General features: G+C 35.4%; 1 protein-coding gene across 1 annotated transcript; it reads right to left on the bottom strand.

The window, feature by feature from the left end:
* Nucleotides 1-1105: 1105 nt before the first annotated feature.
* Nucleotides 1106-2285, bottom strand: LOC126728285 (zingipain-2-like). Its single transcript, XM_050434136.1, has 2 exons — nt 1868-2285; nt 1106-1784 (listed from the first exon to the last, which is right to left on the bottom strand). Exons 1-2 carry the CDS (start codon nt 2268-2270, stop codon nt 1177-1179), a joined length of 1011 nt encoding a protein of 336 aa, XP_050290093.1. The 5' UTR covers nt 2271-2285; the 3' UTR covers nt 1106-1176.
* Nucleotides 2286-20267: the final 17982 nt, after the last annotated feature.

The following is a 20267-nucleotide window of genomic DNA, read 5'->3' as shown; positions in this document are numbered from 1 at the left end:
ACCAAAGCCCTGTAAACACAATTAGAAAATTTTCTAAAAACCCATTGTCGCAAACCAAAGACCAAGCATGCAGCTAGAGCAACCCATAGCCACAAACCAACAAAATTCAATGAACAATTGAAGCAGATAGAGGGAAAGAGCAATATATAGAAAATAATATTAAAGCAAATTAAAGAGAGACAAAAACATTATGTTTTAATTACCTTAAAATTATTTGCTGACATAGAATATGATAGGCTGGGTTGGGTGATGATGGAGAGGGAGAGATAAATCGACGCAATTGTGATGATCCTTGGTGGTTGTGGTGGGAGGATCTAAGTTTTGGGTTTTGATTTTGGGGGAAGGAGGTGTTAGCGTCAGTGTTTTTGTTTTTTTAAGAAGTATCGGGTTTTGCAATTTGTATTAGGGGGTGGGGGAAGAGTTTTTTGGGTTTTAGCTTCTTTTTTTTACCTTAAATTTTTGGGTTAGAAATATATATATATATATATATATATTTTTTTTTTAATAATGTTGATGTGTAAAAATGTGGGAGCTTTAAAAAAGGTCAAATATTGGTTAGAGGTTTCAATTTTATAGGATATATAGATAAGGTGATTGCATTGATCAATAAACCACATGGTTGAGTTTATTGTCTTTGAAAAAAGATGACATTATTTATATTTCATTGGTCACTACAACAATGTGACTGAATTTAATTGGGGAATTTAGAGTATCATAATTAAGGTACTACGAAATTGTACTTAAGTTTATTTTTAGGTCTTCAACTGGTTAGCACATTTTAGTATTTCAAATAGAAACATCTAGAGTTCAAATCCCACCAAACTCAATTATTAAATTATCAAATAGATTGTCTATCTTGTCAAAAGACCTAACTTAGGTCTCACAACCAATATAATATGCCAAATTCTGAAGATTTTTATCAGCTATCAATACGTTACCTAATAATTTCTGTAGCTGGCAAGTTTATTTATTAGAACATTCATATTTTGACGTTACAAGTAGCAATAAAGGCATTTTCACAGCCTTGACAAGTTAAACGTACATATAGTGAAAGAGATCTGACCCTTTTTATTTGCTATCATTACATTACTTAACACTAGTAGTACTGCCAGGTTATTTTTTTACGACGTTCATATTTTGACGTTACAAGTAGCAGTACAGGCATTTTCTTTGCCATCAATGGAGTGAGTTAACAAATGGCCAAACCACTTCTTGAGCAAGGCCACAAAGACCATTATTCACATAGTCTCTAAGAATCCTCATATAGCCATCCTCACCCCAACCGATGCCCCATGAATTCTTCATGATCCAGTACTTGGTACCATCATCAGCCACTCCATAGCCAACTAGATTGGCGACATGGGTTGACCGAACCCCACACGGTCCCGTGAAAACTCCACTTGCATATAATTGAAATTCACGACTAGAAGCATCGAGGTCAATTGAAACTGGCTGGGCAGCCACTCTCATAAGTAAATCCGCCTCAGTTCTTCCTTGTGTTCCATAGCAGCCACTTATCTGGAAGACTTGAAACTTAGTTGCCTTTCCCTGGTCACAAGTTCCTTGCGTCCCTTGATATGGGTAATATTCTTCAAGAGTTATTCCTCTATTATCTCGTACATAATTATAGGCACGAGCCGACACACCACCATTGCAGCCAGAACTATATTTATTTATTGAACAGTCAATTAGTTGCTGCACAGACATTTCGTGCAAGTTGCCAGTTACGTTATGGAGTAACCCTTCTATTCCTGCGGCTGTTGAAAAGGCCCAGCCGGATTGGGCTGCATGCATAAGAATCAACCACGAAATTAAATATTTTTATGATAATAATAAGGAAATTGAAAGAGTACAGTGATCCTCTTACTACAGCCCCAGCCTTGGTCCTTTACGGGGGTAACAGCTCCTCTCGCTCTCCAATCAAGAGTGCTTGGAACGTCGGTAACGGCATTGGGATCGAAGCTGTCAACATTGATAAAACTTGGAGAGGTGGAAATCTTTTCTCTATTATAAGAGGCAAGAAATTCTTCATGAGTTAAGTCCGCAAATTTATTGGCACCTAACTTGTAGGTACGATTCCCTTCATTATTGAATTTATCTATATATTCTACATTGTCCTTGAATATATTGAAACGCTTTTCCTGCTCTTCACTGTTTACATGTTTTCGTCCATACTGAGCCAGCCAAATCTCATATCTCTCAGAAATCAGGGATTCTGAAAAAGGTCTGGACATGGCTCGAGATATCAAAGTCTCTAGAATAAAAAACATGATTGTGATAAGTTTTTTTTGCTCTATTAAAGCCATTGTTTAGAAACCAAAGAGGGTTTTCTGGCAATGGATTTGGTAGATTAATAAACAGTGAGGAAGAAAGCATTCATTTTCCCTATATATATATATAGAGAGAGCAACCTAATTTTTAGTGTGTTGTGCAAGTTAAAGGTGATTTTAACAGCGAATTTTAGCATATCAAACAGACTATTTTAATATCGTTGACAGTGGAGGATATGAATTAACTCCCAAGTTTTGCTAACCAATTTTCGAGCAAGACCTATCTTCTATAAATGTGGTATTGCAGCCAATCCCATTTGAGTGTTGACTAGAGGTCATCTTCTAGAGTTTTTAGCAAATTTTCTAATAATCTTTGAATAGTTGTAGCCAACTTTGAAAATGTGTGACCAACCTTGTTTAACGTTGCTATATGTAGCTTTTTATTTTTAGAAAATATTTTATTTGACTTGGTATTTTGTAAAATGTTTTTTATTTGACTTGATTTTTAATATTATATTCAAAAAAAATTAAATATTAATTTTCAAAAAGGGTTTTCAGAAAGGGGTTTTTCCAAAGAGTAAGTCCAATGGACTTTTTAGGAAAACATGTTTTAAGGAAAATATTTTTCTAATGCAACGCCATGGCTTTTTGAAAATTATTTCCTAGGAAAATAATATTTTAAAAAGAAATTTCATGTTAAAATTTTTTTTTTTAAATAGAAGTCCTATGGGTTTTTGAAAAAAAGTTTTCAAAGGAAAATTTTTATTAAAGGCAATTCCATGAAATTTTGGGAAAAATATTTTTTATGGATAAATATTTTCTTAAAGGAATCTCAGGAATTTTTGGAACAATTGTGGGTGCAGATATATTTTTTAAATTTCATGTCATTCCCATTTTGGGGAAATAAGCTTTGGTCGAGTGGACCGGGCGAAGGGTAAAAATAATGTTTCCACTTAAGTTAGGTCTAGAAACCATATGTATAGTGCCCTTATGTGAAAGACTGATCTTACCAGAGCACATGTCTGGAGTTAGGTATAGGGATGGGAAGGTATTAGGCATCCAATCCTACCCAACCCGTGGGTCAACCTCCACTTATTGTGCACCACATCTTAATTCCATCAAAAAGTCCTCTAGTAAGTTATTCTATACACACACACACACAGTCTTTCCTAACATGCATCTAGAATCCAACATGGCATAATAAGGTAGCAATGTAAAATCACATTATCACATATCACAAGTGTCCTAACATACATCTAGGCATGGCATCCACACACATCCTAGCATTCACCTAAGCAAGGCATCCTACCATTCATCTAAACATCTTATACTTTACCTAACCAAAGGCAACAAACATCATGTGCCAGCAATAATGACCAAGCCCAATTCAAAAAAAGAAAAAAGAAAAAGGAGACAATGGTCAGATTTTTTGGACCCCCTACGTGCCCCACCTACCCCATTCACTACTACCACACATCACACTCCCTTATCTCCCTCTTTGGCCGATCAAAGTAAGTGTTCCTAACACTTATTTTTCTTTTGTCTCAAACACACAACACTCCTTTCTCACTCTCCCACCATTGCATCACTCCACCACCTCCACCATCATCTTCCAGCGAGTTTTACTAGAAAAGCTCCATAAGAACCTCTTAAGCTCCTAAATCTCATCTTATTTAAGGTAATGGCTCTTATATTTTGGTGGGTTTTCTTATTTTTCTAGAGGTTCTTCTAATCCAATTTTTGGAAGTGATATTCATGTGTTTATGTATGTGGGTTTCATTTTGGTAAACATATTTGGTGAATGGTTGTGGATTTTGTGCAATAGTAGCCATTTGAGGGTTACCCATGGTAAAGATTTGGGAGTTTTTGCTTTCTAATGTGAAGCAGTTGATAAATCTAATTTTTATTATTTATTTGAAGCTAGTGGAGGATTTACATTTGGGGTTTGTAATGGTGGATATTGTTATATATGTTGTTGCTTTATGGGTCTTTTGAAAATGATATGTATATATTGTGGAAGAAATTCATAAAGTGTTAGGATCTCTTATGGTAAAGGAGAAGGCTTTGAATGACATGATTATAAATTGGAGTTTATACCTAGTATATTAAATCATTTAGTAGCTTTGGAAGCAGATACATTACTTGTGAGGCTAGATACTAAGACTTGCCTGGTTAATTTCTTATCTAGTGATCTCTAATTCGTAGCTAGATGCAATATCAAGCTAGGTACTTATTGTGATAGGTTGTTTGGCATTGTTTAGGTTCTAGCTAACCCTCTTTGGAGCTTTGGATATACACTTTTGAGGGTTGCAAGATAAGTGGCTTCTTAATGGGATTTTTAAATAGGAATCATTATTGCACTAAATTATTTTATGATTAAACCCATTTTGGAACATTATTTATGGTTTTCCAAAAATGTTCTATGTGTACTATTATTGTTAATCATTTATGGAAAATGCATGAAGTATTGAAAGTGCATCATATTTCTTATTGCACATGGGGAAATGCATGATTTGTTATCATGGAAAAGATTAGCATCTTTATTTAATTCTTGAGAATAGATTTTATGGATTTATTGTATTATTTGAAAGATTTTAAGATGTTTTATCTTGACTTGTGATATTTGGGAAAATTGATACAAAATCTTTTTGACAATAAATGAGTTTGAAGGCTTTGAGAACCTTGTAAATATATTGGGTATTTCAAAAGTTTTTGTGAAACTACTTAAAATTGAACTATGTTTTGATTTCATGTAAACTGTAAGCTCTTTATATTTTTACCCTTGGACTGTGACATGTGATCACCTGGTGATTACCCAGCTAGATACTATAGTCTATGTTACATTGGTATCTTAGCACCAGTCTTTGTGATGGTTATGAATTCCGGCTTTGTGTCGGCAAATTAGTTTTGGCTTTGTATTTGCAATGAGTTCCGGCTTTGTGTCAACAAATTAGTTTCGGCTTTGTGTTGGTGAATGAGTTCTGACTTTGGATCGACAACTGTCATGTGGTCTTTGGTTGGATTTTCTAATTTTGGAACGATGCTATTATTGCTCATAGTAAATAGTATATGGTATGTAGTTTCATGTTGAAATATTTTGAGAGAGCTTGGTGCCACATTCTTGTAATCATTCTTGTCATTTTATTAAGAAAAATGAATTTGCAAGAACCAAATGGAAATTCCCAAATTATAGTATGTTTTGTATAATGCTCATTATTGTATCCCCCACCCCCATTAATTATGCTACTTATTGAGCTTGGTCTCATTCCATTCTTTCACAAAAATTTTCAGAGTAGGCAACGATTGATTTAAGACAAGTTTTTGTGGCTAGCAGTAGTTAGACTAACTACTGATGGAGGCTTGAGTTTTGTTGTGATGATCTTTAGATGTACATCCGAGAATAGGCTTGACTCATTCTTTTGTATTTAGACCTCTATTCTTTTGTGGCCAATGGTCATTGTAATTATTTCATAAAGCCCTGACTTACTTTGGGAGTATTTTTAATGGAATTATTATGATAATTCTTGATGTTGGTACATGATATGAATTATTTGGATTGAATTGTCAAAAAGGAAAATTTTACAGGTACCTTGGAGATGTTTTTCTCATGCTTTGGACCCTTTTAGGTTTGGGGTGTGACAACAGCAACATCAACAAAGTAGCAAATTACAAATATGACATTAGTCAAGCACATTCACACATACAAGCATAGCATCGTGGCATTCATTATTTAAAGGAAGCAATTATCATATCAAAATATTCATGTTCACACTCATATGCATGACTTATCTTCAAATACCTCCCTGCATTATCATCATGTCAGCATCTATGCATCAACGCATGTTTATATTCTTATGTTTAGACACGCTTGGCATCAACATGGCATAACAAGGTAGCAACGTAAAATCACATTATCACATATCACAAGTGTCCTAACATACATCTAGGCATGGCATCCACATGCATCCTAGCATTTACCTAAGCATGGCATCCTACCATTCATCTAAACATCTTATACTTTTCGTAACCAAGGGCAGCAAACATCATGTGATAGCTGTAATGACCCAACCCAATACCAAAAAAAAAAAAAAAAAAAAAGAGACAAAGGTTAGATTTTTTGGACCCCCCCACATGCCCTACCTACCCCATTCATTACTACCACACATCACACTCCATTATCTCCCTCTTTGGCTGGTCAAAGTAAGTGTTCCTTGCACTTTTTTTTCTTTTGTCTCAAACACACAACACTCCTCTCTCACACTTCCACCAGTGCATCACACCACCACCTCCACCATCATCTTCTGGCGAGTTTTACCAAAAAAGCTCCATAAGATCTCATCTTATTTAAGGTAATGGCTCTTATATTTTGGTGGGTTTTCATATTTTTCTAGAGGTTCTTCTAATCTAAATTTTGCAAGCAATATTCATGTGTTTATGTATGTGGGTTTTGTTTTGGTGGACATATTTGGTGAATGGTTGTGGACTTTGTACAATGGTAGCCACTTGAGGGTTACCCATGGTAAAGATTTGGGGGTTTTTGCTTTCTAATGTGAAACAGTTGATAAATCTAATTTTTATTGTTTATTTGGAGCTAGTGGAGGATTTACATTTGGGGTTTGTAATGGTGGATATTTTTATATATGTTGTTGTTTTATAGGTCTCTTGAAAATGATGTGTATATATTGTGAAAGAAATTCATAAAGAGTTAGGATCTCTTATGGTAAAGGAGAAGGCTTTGAATGACATGATTATAAATTGGAGTTTATACCTAGTATATTAAATCATTCAGTAGCTTTGGAAGCGAATACATTACTTGTGAGGCTAAATACATAGGCTTGCCTAGTTAATTGCTTATCTAGTGATCTCCAATTCATACCTAGATGCAATATCAAGTTAGATTCTTATCGTGATAGATTGCTTGACATTGTTTAGGTTCTAGCTAACCCCCCTTGGAGCTTTGGATATACGCTTTTGCGGGTTGCAAGATAAGTGGCTTCTTAATGGGATTTTTAAAAATGAATCATTATTGCACTAAAGTATTTTATGATTAATCCCAACTTGGAACATTATTTACGGCTTTCCTAAAATGTTCTATGTGTACTATTATTGTTAATCATTTATGGAAAATGCATGAAGTATAAAAAGTCATCATATATCTTATTGCATATGGGGAAATGCATGATTCGTTAGCATGGAAAAGATTAGCATCTTTGATTTAATTCTTGAGAATAGATTTTATGGACTTATTGTATTATTTGAAAGATTTAAAGATGCTTTATCTTGACTTGTGATATTTGGGGAAATTCATACAAAACCTTCTTGACAAGAAATGAGTTTGAAGGCTTTGAGAACCTTGTGAATATATTGAGTATTTCAAAGGTTTTTGTGAAACTACTTGAAATTGAACTATGTTTTTATTTCATGTAAACTATGAGCTCTTCATACTTTTACCCTTGGGCTATGACATGTGATTACCCAGTGATTACCCCGCCCGCTAGATACTATAGTCTGTGTGACATTGGTATCTTTACTCATCTTTGTGATGGTTATGAGTTTCAGCTTTGTGTCGGCGATGAGTTCTGGCTTTGTGTCGGAATATTAATTCCGACTTTGTGTCAACAATGAGTTTTGATTTTGTGTCAACAATGAGTTCTGGATTTGTGTTAGCGACGATCATGTAGAATCGAGTTGGATTTTCTAGTTTTGGAATGATGTTATTATTGCTCACAGTAAATAGTATATAGTATGCAGTTTCATGTTGAAATATTTTGAGAAAACTTGGTGCTACATTCTTTTAATCGTTCTTGTCATTTTATTAAGAAAAATGAATTTGCAGGATCCAAATGGAAATTATCAAATTATAGCATTTTTGTATAATGCTCATTATCATATCCCCCACCCCTGCTAATTATGTTATTTATTGGGCTTCGTCTCATTCCATTCTTTCACAAACTTTTCAAAGTAGGCAACAATCATTTTGAGACAAGTTTTTGTGGCTAGCAGTAATTAGACTAACAATAGATGGAGGTTGGAGTTTTGTTTTGGTGATCTTTAGATGTACATCCTAGAATAGGCTTGACTTTTTTTTTTTGTATCTAATAGTAGTGATGAATTTTATTCCCACTAAGGGGACAAGTTGATGATATGTAATTATATTTATTTAGACCTCCATTCTTTTGTGGCCAATGGTCATGGTAATTATTTCATAGAGCTCTGACTTAGTTTGGGAGTATTTTAATGGAATTGTTATGATAATTCTTGATGTTGGTACATGATATGAATTATTTGGATTGAATTGTCAAAAAGGAAAAATATAGAGGTACCTTGGAGTTGTTTTTCTCATGGTTTGGACCTTTTTGGATTTAGAGCTTGACAATAGCAACATCAACAAGGTAGCGAATGACAAATATGACATTAGTCAAGCACATTCACACATACAAGCATAGCATTGTGATATTCATTATTCAAAGGAAGAAATTATCATATCTAAATATACATGTTCACACTTATATGCATGACTTACCTTCAAATACCTCTCTGCATTATCATCATGTTAGCACCTATGCATCAAAGGATGTTCATACTCTTATATTTAGACATGTTTGGCATCAACATGGCATAATAAGGTAGCAACATAAAATCACATTATCACATATCACAAGTGTCCTAACATACATCTAGGCATGGCATCCACACACATCCTAGCATTCACCTAAGCATGGCATCCTATCATTCATCTAAACGTCATATATTTTAAATAACCAAGGGCAGCAAACATCATGTGACGGCCACATCAACAAGTTAGCATATTACAAATATGACATTAGTCAAGCGCATTCACACATACAAGCATAGCATCGTGGCATTCATTATTCAAAGGAAGCAATTATCATATCAAAATATGCATGTTCATACTCATATGTATGACTTACTGTCAATTACCTCTCTATATTATTATCATGTCAGCACCTATGCATCAACGCATATTCATATTATTATGCTTAGACATGCTTGGCATCACTTCTCATTAGAGAAGTCAAACTTGTCACAAGGCTTGGGAGACAAGAGTGACAAGCTCATTAAATGAGTTCTTGACTTGTGAGTGCTGGAATACGGAACGTGCACCCAACAGTTAATTTGTCAATCTGTTATTTTTTGGTCGGTTAACTAAGGACTAAATAGCAGTGGATTAGTCTAAATCTCTTTTCTTTAGCTTAAAGAATGGTTCATGCACTATGGTTTATCGGTTCATGTCCAATTAGTCTGTTTCCTTATTCATTAGATAGATGCTTGTTGAATTGTCATTGATCACTGAAATACTTAATATCAACAATCTTAAATCTAGCTGTTACTTGAAATACTTATGACAACTATACTTGATAACAACCAAATGAGCAATTAAACAATTAAATGGAGAAGTAAAAATGGAAAACTAGAAGAGAAACAACTGCAAAGAATTGCTAGTCATCATCTTCAGTCAGAATAGAACCAACTTAGATTAATGGATTGACAGCAATGCCACATTTATATATGATAGGTCTTACAAGTAAGTTGGTTGCCAGCACTTGGTATGAGTTCATTCGTGTTATCCACAAAGAACAACAGCCAGCCACACATTACAAGTTGCAATATAGCAACAGTAGTCCGATTTGATAAGTTGGCTAACTGCCAATGAATTTGCAGACATAACAAATGAAGAATTCATCCATTATCTATCGCACTAGATACAAGATTTCCTCCTCACCAAGCTCTCTCAAAAGTCAAAACAATAACATTCAAGTACAAAAACCTGACCAAAATTCCAATCACAATAGATTGGAGAGAACCAAGAGTCTTGTGGTAAGAGGATCACATTATTAGAAACTCAAAATTTTAGTTTCAATTCCCACACTTCTTGTTGTCCTAATAACAAGATTTCTATTATGGTTGATTCGTACTCATGCAGGATGTCGCTAGGCCTTTTTAAGTAATGGCAACAATAAAAGGGATCATCCAACTCAAAACTACCAACTTAATGATCTCTTAATTTGTCTGAGCAATAAGTAACTATTGGATTGCGTTGTAGAAGGCAATAATATTATGGTTGAGATGGTAGTCTTATGGATAATGTCTTTTCATATAGAATAGACTCACCACTGACCCATATCATATGAGGCTAACTTGTGACCAAGAAAAAGCATCTATTTAATATAAGCTACTCAAATAAGTACAATTGAAGACGTCGAACCTCCCTATAATGAGAAGGCATTACTACAAGCAATGGCCATCTAGACAATTTCAATTGCCATCAAGAGTTCTAGTCAAGCCTTTTTAAGTTCTATACCAGCCAAGTTTTCGAAGGAGATATTGTGGGACCGACTTAAGTAAATCATGTAGTTTTGTTTCTGTAATTGAGTATGAAAAGAGTGATGATGGTACCAAGTACTGGTTAATAATGAAGAATTCATGGGGCACTGACTAGGGTGAGAGTGGCCACATGAAGATTCAGAGAAATACTAGAGCTACAGAAGCTTTCTGAGGCCTTGTCATGAAAGCTTCCTATCCAGTTACTTAGGTACTCCAAAGGTGACAGATCAAGTCACCTACAAGTATTGCTCTCTTTCTCTATAATTGTGTTAAATTTTTTGTGGTTGTGAAAATGCTTGTATTGCTACTTGTAATGTCAAAATTTGAACACAAGAATAAATAAACTAATAGTTACTTTTCCCATAAATAAACATTATTCGCTAAAAACACAAAAAGATTCCAACCAGTTAAATTATAAGGCTCTTGATACAAGATAACCTATTCTAAAATTGATGATCCAAAAACAATATGATAAAACTTAACTACAATTTTGCTATACTTAAATTCTCCAATTAAATTCAATTACTTGATCTTAGCCAAAAGGCCAAGAAAAGTATAATTAAATTCAATCACATGACCATAACGCCAATAAAATATAAATAATGTCATCTTTTTCCAAAGACAATCAAGTCAACCATATGGTTTAATATTGATAAACGCAATCACCTCGTTAAATTTATCTAGAAAATCTAATCTAAGATACAACTATACCTACCTAAGTTTTGATCAAAATAAAAATAGAATATTTGATGTAATTACAAGAGTCAAGAGTTAATGGATAATCAAGAAAGTCAGGGCCCTGGAAATAAATCCTATGTTCTAAAAGTAGTCTTTCAAAGACTTGAAGCTAATAATTCAAGAGAAATCATTGTTTAAGATCTCCACAAAGAAATAAATTAGATCAAACAAAAAATAAATGAATCAAAACAACCAACGTTTAAATCTCGATTTAGTTTGAAAACAAAATGCTCCCAAAGCATCCCAAACATTTGAGAATCTACAAAACATTGCAGCAATTCAAAAGGTTTTAAGTTTATGAACTACAAGAAAACATTCCTTGGTTAGTACTTGTGCAACTCTCCCTCTCTCTGGAGAACCATTGTTGGGCTCACAAAGCACAGGTTTTGACTTCAACAAGTGGAATACTTTGAAAGCTCGGATTTGTGCAAAAACACAAGAACTTATTCAAACCCCCAATTAAAAATTATGACTAGATAGCTTTTACTCTAACTTATACTAAGTGCGGAACAAGAGTAAATAAGCGCAAAGAACCGTTATCACTACCCTAAGCCATACTAATCCATTGTCAACAATAAAAGGAAAGCTTAAAGAGTAGGGAAGAGAGATGCAAACACAAGATAATACTGAGACGTGTTATCGAAGAGGAAACCAAAGAACTCGGTGAAAAACCTCTCCACAACCCTCTAAGTCGAAATCGATCTACTAGAGAATAAAGTTGGAGTACACAAATAACAAAAGACCCTCCAATACTAGTCTACCCCATGCACTTGAGCCCTCCAAGCTCCTACTACCAACTGACTTCTTGGAGCCTTATCTTCTCTAACTTTCTGGATTTTTCAATTCAACCTGATTGCATCCACCAATGAATGGCTCATTCCAATGCTTCCCAATAGCACCAAAATCTAACTTTACACTCAAAATGGGTGTGGTAAGTGTTTGAGCTAGCAACCTCTCAAAGATATAGAGATGGAGAAGTAGGAGTTGAGGAAAATCATAAGGAAATTTGTAGATGATTGTGGGTATGACAATATCTAACTCTCAATTATATTTTCTAGGGTTTTCTCTTTGAAAAGCACTCCTTACAATTTGTGGATAATAAGGGTATATATAATGTGGGTAAATACATGATAAAGCAAAACATAACCTTTTGCCAAACAGAGAGTTTTGTGGGTCCTTCGTAGGTTGGCCTTACCCGCGAGACACTTGTGAAATATCCAGCCTAGCACAACTCTTCATCTTCCAATCATGTGCTCTACACGTGACTCTTTTTGCGAGTAAGCTTCTCGCGAGACAATCGCGAGCTAGTTACGAAATCCACTTATTCATCCTTTGAAGCTTGAGTCTTTACCGCTCTCTCACACTCATCCCTTACAATTAATCCCACATACATACAGGGAAAGTGATTGAAGAAATCACAATCAAATTTGGCACAGAATCAAAGCCAACACAACATAGTTGGAAATCATAACTTTACAATCTTCCTTTTCGGCTATTCTGTGACAAAACTCCTAAACAGACTCTAGACTTAAACGTGAGTTTGGGAAGATAGGCAAAACTCACTCACACCTAATTCTAGAAGTTGTGAAGCACTTGCACCATATACACCTGTATCCTAAAACTCTTGCACATACAACAAACTTTCATTAAGCTCACGACAAGTAGAACACAAGGTATGTATAAGGAACAAGTAAAATGCGATCAAGATACCAAATGAAATGTAAGCTATAAAGCATAACTTGATCAAATAAGCAGTCATTAGGAAATGACCACAATGAACATTTATCAAGTAAATGATCATCTAGACACGTAATGCAGTTAAGAGCAATGCTAAAATCAATTGCATGTCCAACAAAACACATGATGCATTAAGGAAACTAAAGCTAAAAGCATTGGAAAGCAATAAGCATCAACACAGCTATAAAAACCAAGATACAAAACAGTACTAAAGAAAATTAAGTTTTAAACTAAAGTACTTGAAGGCTTTAAACGAAAGCATTGTAAATATCCAAAAGGTATAAAAACTTAAAGTAAACTAGACTAGCCAAACAATGGTTAGACTATCCAAAAGTGTGTGTCTGTAGGTAAGCTTCCTCCTTTTGAGCTCACAAATCTCCCTCCTTTCAATATGCACACCTCTTTTAATGTGATACTCTCCCCCATACTATATGCTATAGTCAAAGATATACAATGAGTTGCCCTCCCCTTTTTTGGCACGGATAGTTATAGGCTTTCCTCTAGCTTGCGTTGAATCTCATCCAATTGTGTCTCAATGATGGTTAGACGAATCTGAACCTGGTGGTTGGTAGAGTATATTACATCATTGAGATTGGTCGTTGACGAAGTAAGATAGGTCCTTCTTTTAGTGGACCAACACCTTTAAGAACCATGATCTTCATGACAAGACTGCAAAAGGGAAGACACATTCGTGTAGCTAATCGTCCTGCCATTTTCCCCATGGTCTGAAAAATGTAAGCACAAATGTCAATTAGAACTCCTTTGATCAGATCACACAAAAACTATGCTCTTCCAAGATTGATGAAACTAGTGTTGGACAGAGGATATAGGTTGGAAAACATGATCAATGTCAAAGTCTTCAATTCTAGTCCAAACTTTGCAGTACCAATGGAAGTGCCTTTGGAGGAGACCTCATGATCAGCTTCTAGAATGTCAAGAATCTCTGTCACTAGAGCTAGTCTGTCATCATATGGTGAAATGTCTACATTCACCGGACAATTAATGTGAAGAATCTTCGCAAGATAATCTGGAGTGATGATAAAATCCTTTCCTTGAACCTAGCACTTCAATTCAACTCTGATGAACCAAGCGTTCGAGTAGAACTCTTTGACCAATTTGTCAACGGGATCCTCAAAGTTTCCAAACAAGTTTGCCCCATCTTTATCCGCAAATATCTTAGAGATGAAGGTGAATCCTAGGGTGTCAAACCGTACAACCCTTTCCACCACAGTAGGTGCACTCTCAAAGTTGTTGGAGAAATACTGAAAATCCAAGAGAGTCTTAAAGCTCTTGTTGTCAAAATCATCGGACGAATAACGGGTCCTCTTTGATATAGGGGATGACATGAGGTCAATCACTTGTTCTTTGTCGCAAGAGGAACGACGATACATCTACAAAAAGAACAACCACACAAAGAAACAAAGACAAATACAAACAAGGAAACAAACTTGATTAGATACAAGTTTGTCCATAAAAAGGAACAAAAAGTCATAAAAATCATAAATACAAGCAAACAAAGTCACAAGTCCATGTTTTAAATGCTAAAAGTCTAACAAGACTTGCCTAGCATGAGTGAAATGCAAAACATGTCAAGCGATCAAATGTGTGCATCAAGTGTGCATGTGGTGTGCATGTGAGATGCATGAGCAATTCATAACAAGGCACTCATGGGGCAAAGTGTGTGAAATACAAAATTAATGTTAAAAACATGTTAAGAATGTAAAAATGTAGTAATCCCCAAAATTTGATACTCATCGGAATCCATAACAACAAGAAAATGTCATTTAGGCATTTCATCAAACACTTAGAGTCAAACACTTAGAGTGCATACAGACCACTAACATGTAAAACAATACATGAACATGTTGAAATCTTGCCTAAATACATGTTAAAATTGCCACTTGGGGCCAACACAAACATAAACAAACACAATGGGACACAACCCAATCAAGAAAATTTTAAAAAATTTTGCAAGAAAACTAAGTGTAAGGTTAAATTTATTCAATCAATTGTTGGCTTTATTCCACGCCAAATTTGTTTGTAATTTAACAATTAGATACCCTGTATTTAGGTGGGAATTATGTAAGGGTAGTGTGTGAGAGAGTGTGAAGAAAGCTCAAGAAGTGTGCACTCAAGAAGAGCCTTGCGACTGACTCGCAACTAGCAAGTCGCCAGAATGGTACACATGTGAAGCATGCAAGGGGAGCTGAAGGGTCACGCTAGTTATAGCACTACAGGACAAAACTTCTAATCTGGTCAGGCAGTTAGCTCAAGACTCAAACTCGCGACTCGTTCCAATCACGAGGTCGAGTCGCCAAAATGCCCTATTTGGTTGTAATTGACTCTTCGCATTCCTCATATACCCTACTATAAATACCCTTATACCCACGAAATGTAGAGAGTTTCCAGAGAGAATTTTGAGAGAGAAACCCTAGAGAAAAACAAGATTGACTTATCCACAATCTTTATTCTTTGATTCTCCAAATTCCTCTACTCTCACCCTCTCCATTGATATATCCTTGAGAGGTACAGTTGGCCAAATTCTTATCTCACCATACCCATATTAGTGAGAATATTTTTTGGTGCTTGGGAAGCAATTCAGAAGGGACCAATTCATTTTGGTTGATGCAATAGGCTATTGTGAGATCTGGTAAGCTAAAGAAAACAAGGTTCTACATAACCTTGTTGGAGCAAGAAACTTAGAGGGCTAAGGTGCACTAAGTAGATTAGGCTTAGAGGGTCTTCTGCTATTCATGTATCCCAACTTCATTCTCTAGTGGATTATTGACCGCTTGGAGGGCGGCGGAGAGGTTTTTCGCCAAGTACTTCGATTTCCTCTTCGATAACATATCATTGTATTATCTTTGTATTTGCATCTTTCTTCCATTTCTCTTTACCTTTTAATTACTGCTATGATTGTAATTAATTATGATTTAGAGTGTGTTGCCAATTTGGGTTTAGCTTATATTCATATTCCACACATAAATTGTTTGTTTATAAGCTTGTGTTGGTAATTTTTATTTGGGGGTATAAACGTTCATAGGTGTTTTACACACTATTTGAACTTTCACTAAGTTTTCCCAGCCCCTTTCAAAAATAACCCAACCCTAGAAATCCTAGAATCTAAGACTTAATATAAGGAATCAAGAGTGAAAAGGTATTAAAGCATACCTTAGATGAGGTTTAGGAAGGATTGATCTTGAGTTTTTGGTGAGATTTTGAGTGAAAAAGTGCTTTGGGTTAAGAGAGGTACGGAGGAGGCAAAAAGAGATTTGAAAAACTATTACTGTTTGGCCTTTAAAAATTGCAAAACCACTGATTTCGTAGGTAAGCTTCTCCCGAAGTTACTCTCGAAATGGCCTCTGAAGTGCATTAACAGATTTCACAGGTAGCTTCTAATTGCGAAGCAGTTGTGAAACTCCCTGTGTAAATTTCAGGAAATACTAAAATTGGCTTCCTCATTTTTGCGAGTATGTTCTTACTCGTGAAAATGTCTCTGAAAGATTTTTTCAACAAAAATGAAATGGAATGTTTTTTAAAAAAAAAAAAAAAAAAAAAAAACACACACACACACACACACACACACAAAATACATAAAAACACTTTCAAAAACATATAAAGTACTCAAAAATATTTTTCAGTTTGACCATCAATGAATTGAGTATACACATCACATTTGAACACATACAATCACACAAATGGAATAAGTATTCATCGAACCTTAGACTTGTGTATTGTGTGTGTGGATCAAGTATGAACTAGTCCATAGTCTAGTATGAAACTTCAATAATCAATTCAATCAAGTCATACACAACTAGTACGAAGTCAAGTAACATATCTCACTTGTAGAAATGAACATAGATGACCCCTCACTAATGTGTTTACAATTGATTGAAAGCTTTTCATTTGGCTTCCATTTTTCATATTTTTGATCAAATACAACTCAAATTCTTGAGAAACGAAGCCATGAACTTTTTGATATTTCTTTGACAAATAAGCCTTTGACTTTGGCACTATACATTTTAATACAAATTTGCTCCACCTTTTCCTAATCAAACTAGTTTTCAAAGCAAAACTTTTTCAACTCTTTCTCTTTTTAGAGACTTACATTTGTAAAGCTCTTTTGAAAAAGAAAAAAAAAATGTGAGGAGATATATAGGCACAAGTCTACGCACGTATCAAGATCAAGCAAGACTATTGACCAATCATTTATGATCAACTTGAAGATTTATTTACAACAATCAAACGTAGATTTCTAGATGTCGCTCACACCAAAAGAATGTGCTTACATAACAAGCTAAGCTTGTAAATGCATTACACCATTAGTACAAAAGTATTAGGCCAAACTCACATGTGATGTACACAATACAAGCAATCAAACTTTTTGAGATTTTTCACTTTTTATGGGTTTTTGAATTTTTCAACACACTCAAAAACAAAACAAATAAAGTAAGATCAACAAAAAACCAAGGAAAACAAACAAAGACTTGAAAAAGAAACATGCTTCAAAATGGAAGCAATGACAAAAGAAGATCACATATGTTATGATGCATGAAACTATAACCCTAATGCATTGGAAGAATTAATGCATAGGCATAGTGAGTGATCATGCATAAGTACCCTTCTTTACCCACACTGTATGAGTGTTTTGGGTGAAATCCTTAGATGGAGGGATACGACCGACATAACTCTTAAACCTAGGGGTGAAGCTAGCAAGGCATGATGAAATATTTTTCAACATCTCCATAACATCTCCAATGAGTTGCCCCTCATTTTCTCCTTTATTTTGGTTTCCTTTCGGCATTCTTCTTGAGTTGTCTTGGCCACACAAGGAGTCAACCCTCTTAAAAGCTTGAAGCTTGAAGCAATTTGGTCTTATGTGCCCTTACACACCACAATGGTGACAAAAATGCTTCACTTGAGGCTCCCTTTGACTTTTGGGTAATGACTTCCCTTTTTCCTTTGGTTTTGCACTAATGGTTCTCTTTACAACAACAGAGGTCTCAATCTTGGGCTTCTCCACTTTAGACTTTTCTACATTTTTGGCCAAAACGAACCTCACTTCCTTCTTAAGTTCCCTGCTTAAGCCTTCTTCCCCGGTATAGCCTAGACCGGTCTTATCATTTGAAGGTTTTTGAGAAGATAGCACACTGTCAAGTTTCTTGGTAGAAATGTGCTCCACTTTGACATTTGCTTGAATGATTTCAAGTTCAAGGAACTTGATTTTCAAGAAGGCATTCAACAATTATTCCTTTAGCCCTTCAACTTCACATTTTGCATCCTTGAGTTGCACAAGTATGGACTTATGCTCTTCTTCAATTTTCTTCATCTTCTTAACTGCGTTCTTTGCAACCTTGGCATATTTGCCACAATCTTCAAGGCATCATACACTTCTTAAAGGTTCTTCTCACCTTCGTTGAGGCACACATCCTTATCTTCCGAATCATCAACTTCCTCTCCTTTAGAATGTACACCTAGCTCATCAACCAAGTCGCTCAACTCATCTCTAGAGTCAACTGCGATAATTGCCACGAAAGCTAAATAGTTTCCCTCACTATCACATTCTCCTTCCGCATCGGAATTTGAGCTTTCTAAATCACTAAGGGTGGTTGCAAACACTTTACCCTTCCATCTCAAATAGTTTGAACATTCTTTCTTGAGATATCCATGCCCATTACATTCATAGCACACGATTCCTTAAATTGATGACGAGTCTTTCCCATCCTTCTTCTTAAACTCCTTCTTGTCATTTTTTGAGGATGAGAATTTTCCTTTGCCAAACAAGTTCCCATTATTCTTCATCTTGAGAAATTCTCAGAAATTCTTCACAAGAAACGCCACCTCCTTCTCTACATCATCTTCGTCAGAGGAATCACTCATTCTCTCATTTATAGTTTTAAGAGCAAGTGATTTGCTGGACTTGTGAGAGGGCAGTCCGAGCTCGTAAGTTTAGAGAGATCTAATGAGTTCTTGAATCTTTATCTCATCCAAATATTTACTCTCCTCTATGGTTGTGACCTTAGTGCGGAAGCTTTCGGGTAAAGAATCTCAAGATCTTCCTCACCACCTTGGCATCTTCAATCTTCTCCCCAAGTTTGAGCTTGGCAATCACTATCTCATTGAGTCTCCCATAAAAGGAATCAAACAACACATCGTCGCTCATCTTTACTTCTCTAAACCGAGTAGTGAGCATTTGAAACTTGGTGTCTTGTAAAACTCATTAGTAAAAACACCACAAAAAATAGCGTTAATCACTTTGTTATTGGCATTTACCAAAGCAAAAGCAGCCTTATCCCATTCAGATTTGGTCGTAGTGGGTCTTACATATCCATTCTCAACTAAATCCCACACCGTCTCGTCAATGGCACAAAGAAAAGCATGCATATGTACTCCAAAAAGCATAGTTACTCCCATTAAAGTAGGGAGGAACATTAAGGGATTGAGATTTATCCATCTCACTTGGGGTTTAAGATCACACTAGGATAATGAAATCTGATAAGTGTACCCGCTTTGATACCAATTGAAAGCTTGAATTTGTGCAAAAACACAAGAGTTTCTTCAAACCCCCAATTAAAAATTACGGCTAGATAGCTTTTACTCTAACTTATACTAAGTGCGGAACAAGAGTAAATACGCATAAAGAACTGTTATCACTACCCTAAGTCATATTCATCCATTGTCAACAATAAAATGAAAGCTTAAAGAGTAAGGAAGAGAGATGCAAACACAATATAACACTAAGACGTGTTATCGAAAAGGAAACCGAAAAACTCGGGGAAAAACCTTTTCGTGACCCTCCAAGTCGAAATCGATCCACTAGAGAATAAAATTGGAGCACACAAATAACAAAAGACCCTCCAAGCCTAGTCTACCCCATATAATTGAGCCCTCCAAGCTCCTACTACCAACTAACTTCTCAGAACCTTGTCTTCTCTAACTTTTCAGATCCCACAATTCAACCCGATTGCATCAACCAATGAATGGCTCCTTCCAATACTTCCTAGTAGCACCAAAATCTCACTTTACACTCAGAATGGATGTGGTAAGTGTTTGAGCTAGCAACCTCTTAAAGATATAGAGACGAAGAGGTAGAAGTTGAGGAAAACCACAAGAAATTGTGTAAATGATTGTAGATAATGAGAGTATATATAGTGTGGGTAAAGACATGATAAAGCA

The sequence above is a fragment of the Quercus robur genome, chromosome 5, assembly GCF_932294415.1.
Source record: "Quercus robur chromosome 5, dhQueRobu3.1, whole genome shotgun sequence".
Taxonomy (NCBI): Eukaryota; Viridiplantae; Streptophyta; class Magnoliopsida; order Fagales; family Fagaceae; genus Quercus; species Quercus robur.
This window is presented reverse-complemented; position numbering and strand designations above follow the sequence as displayed.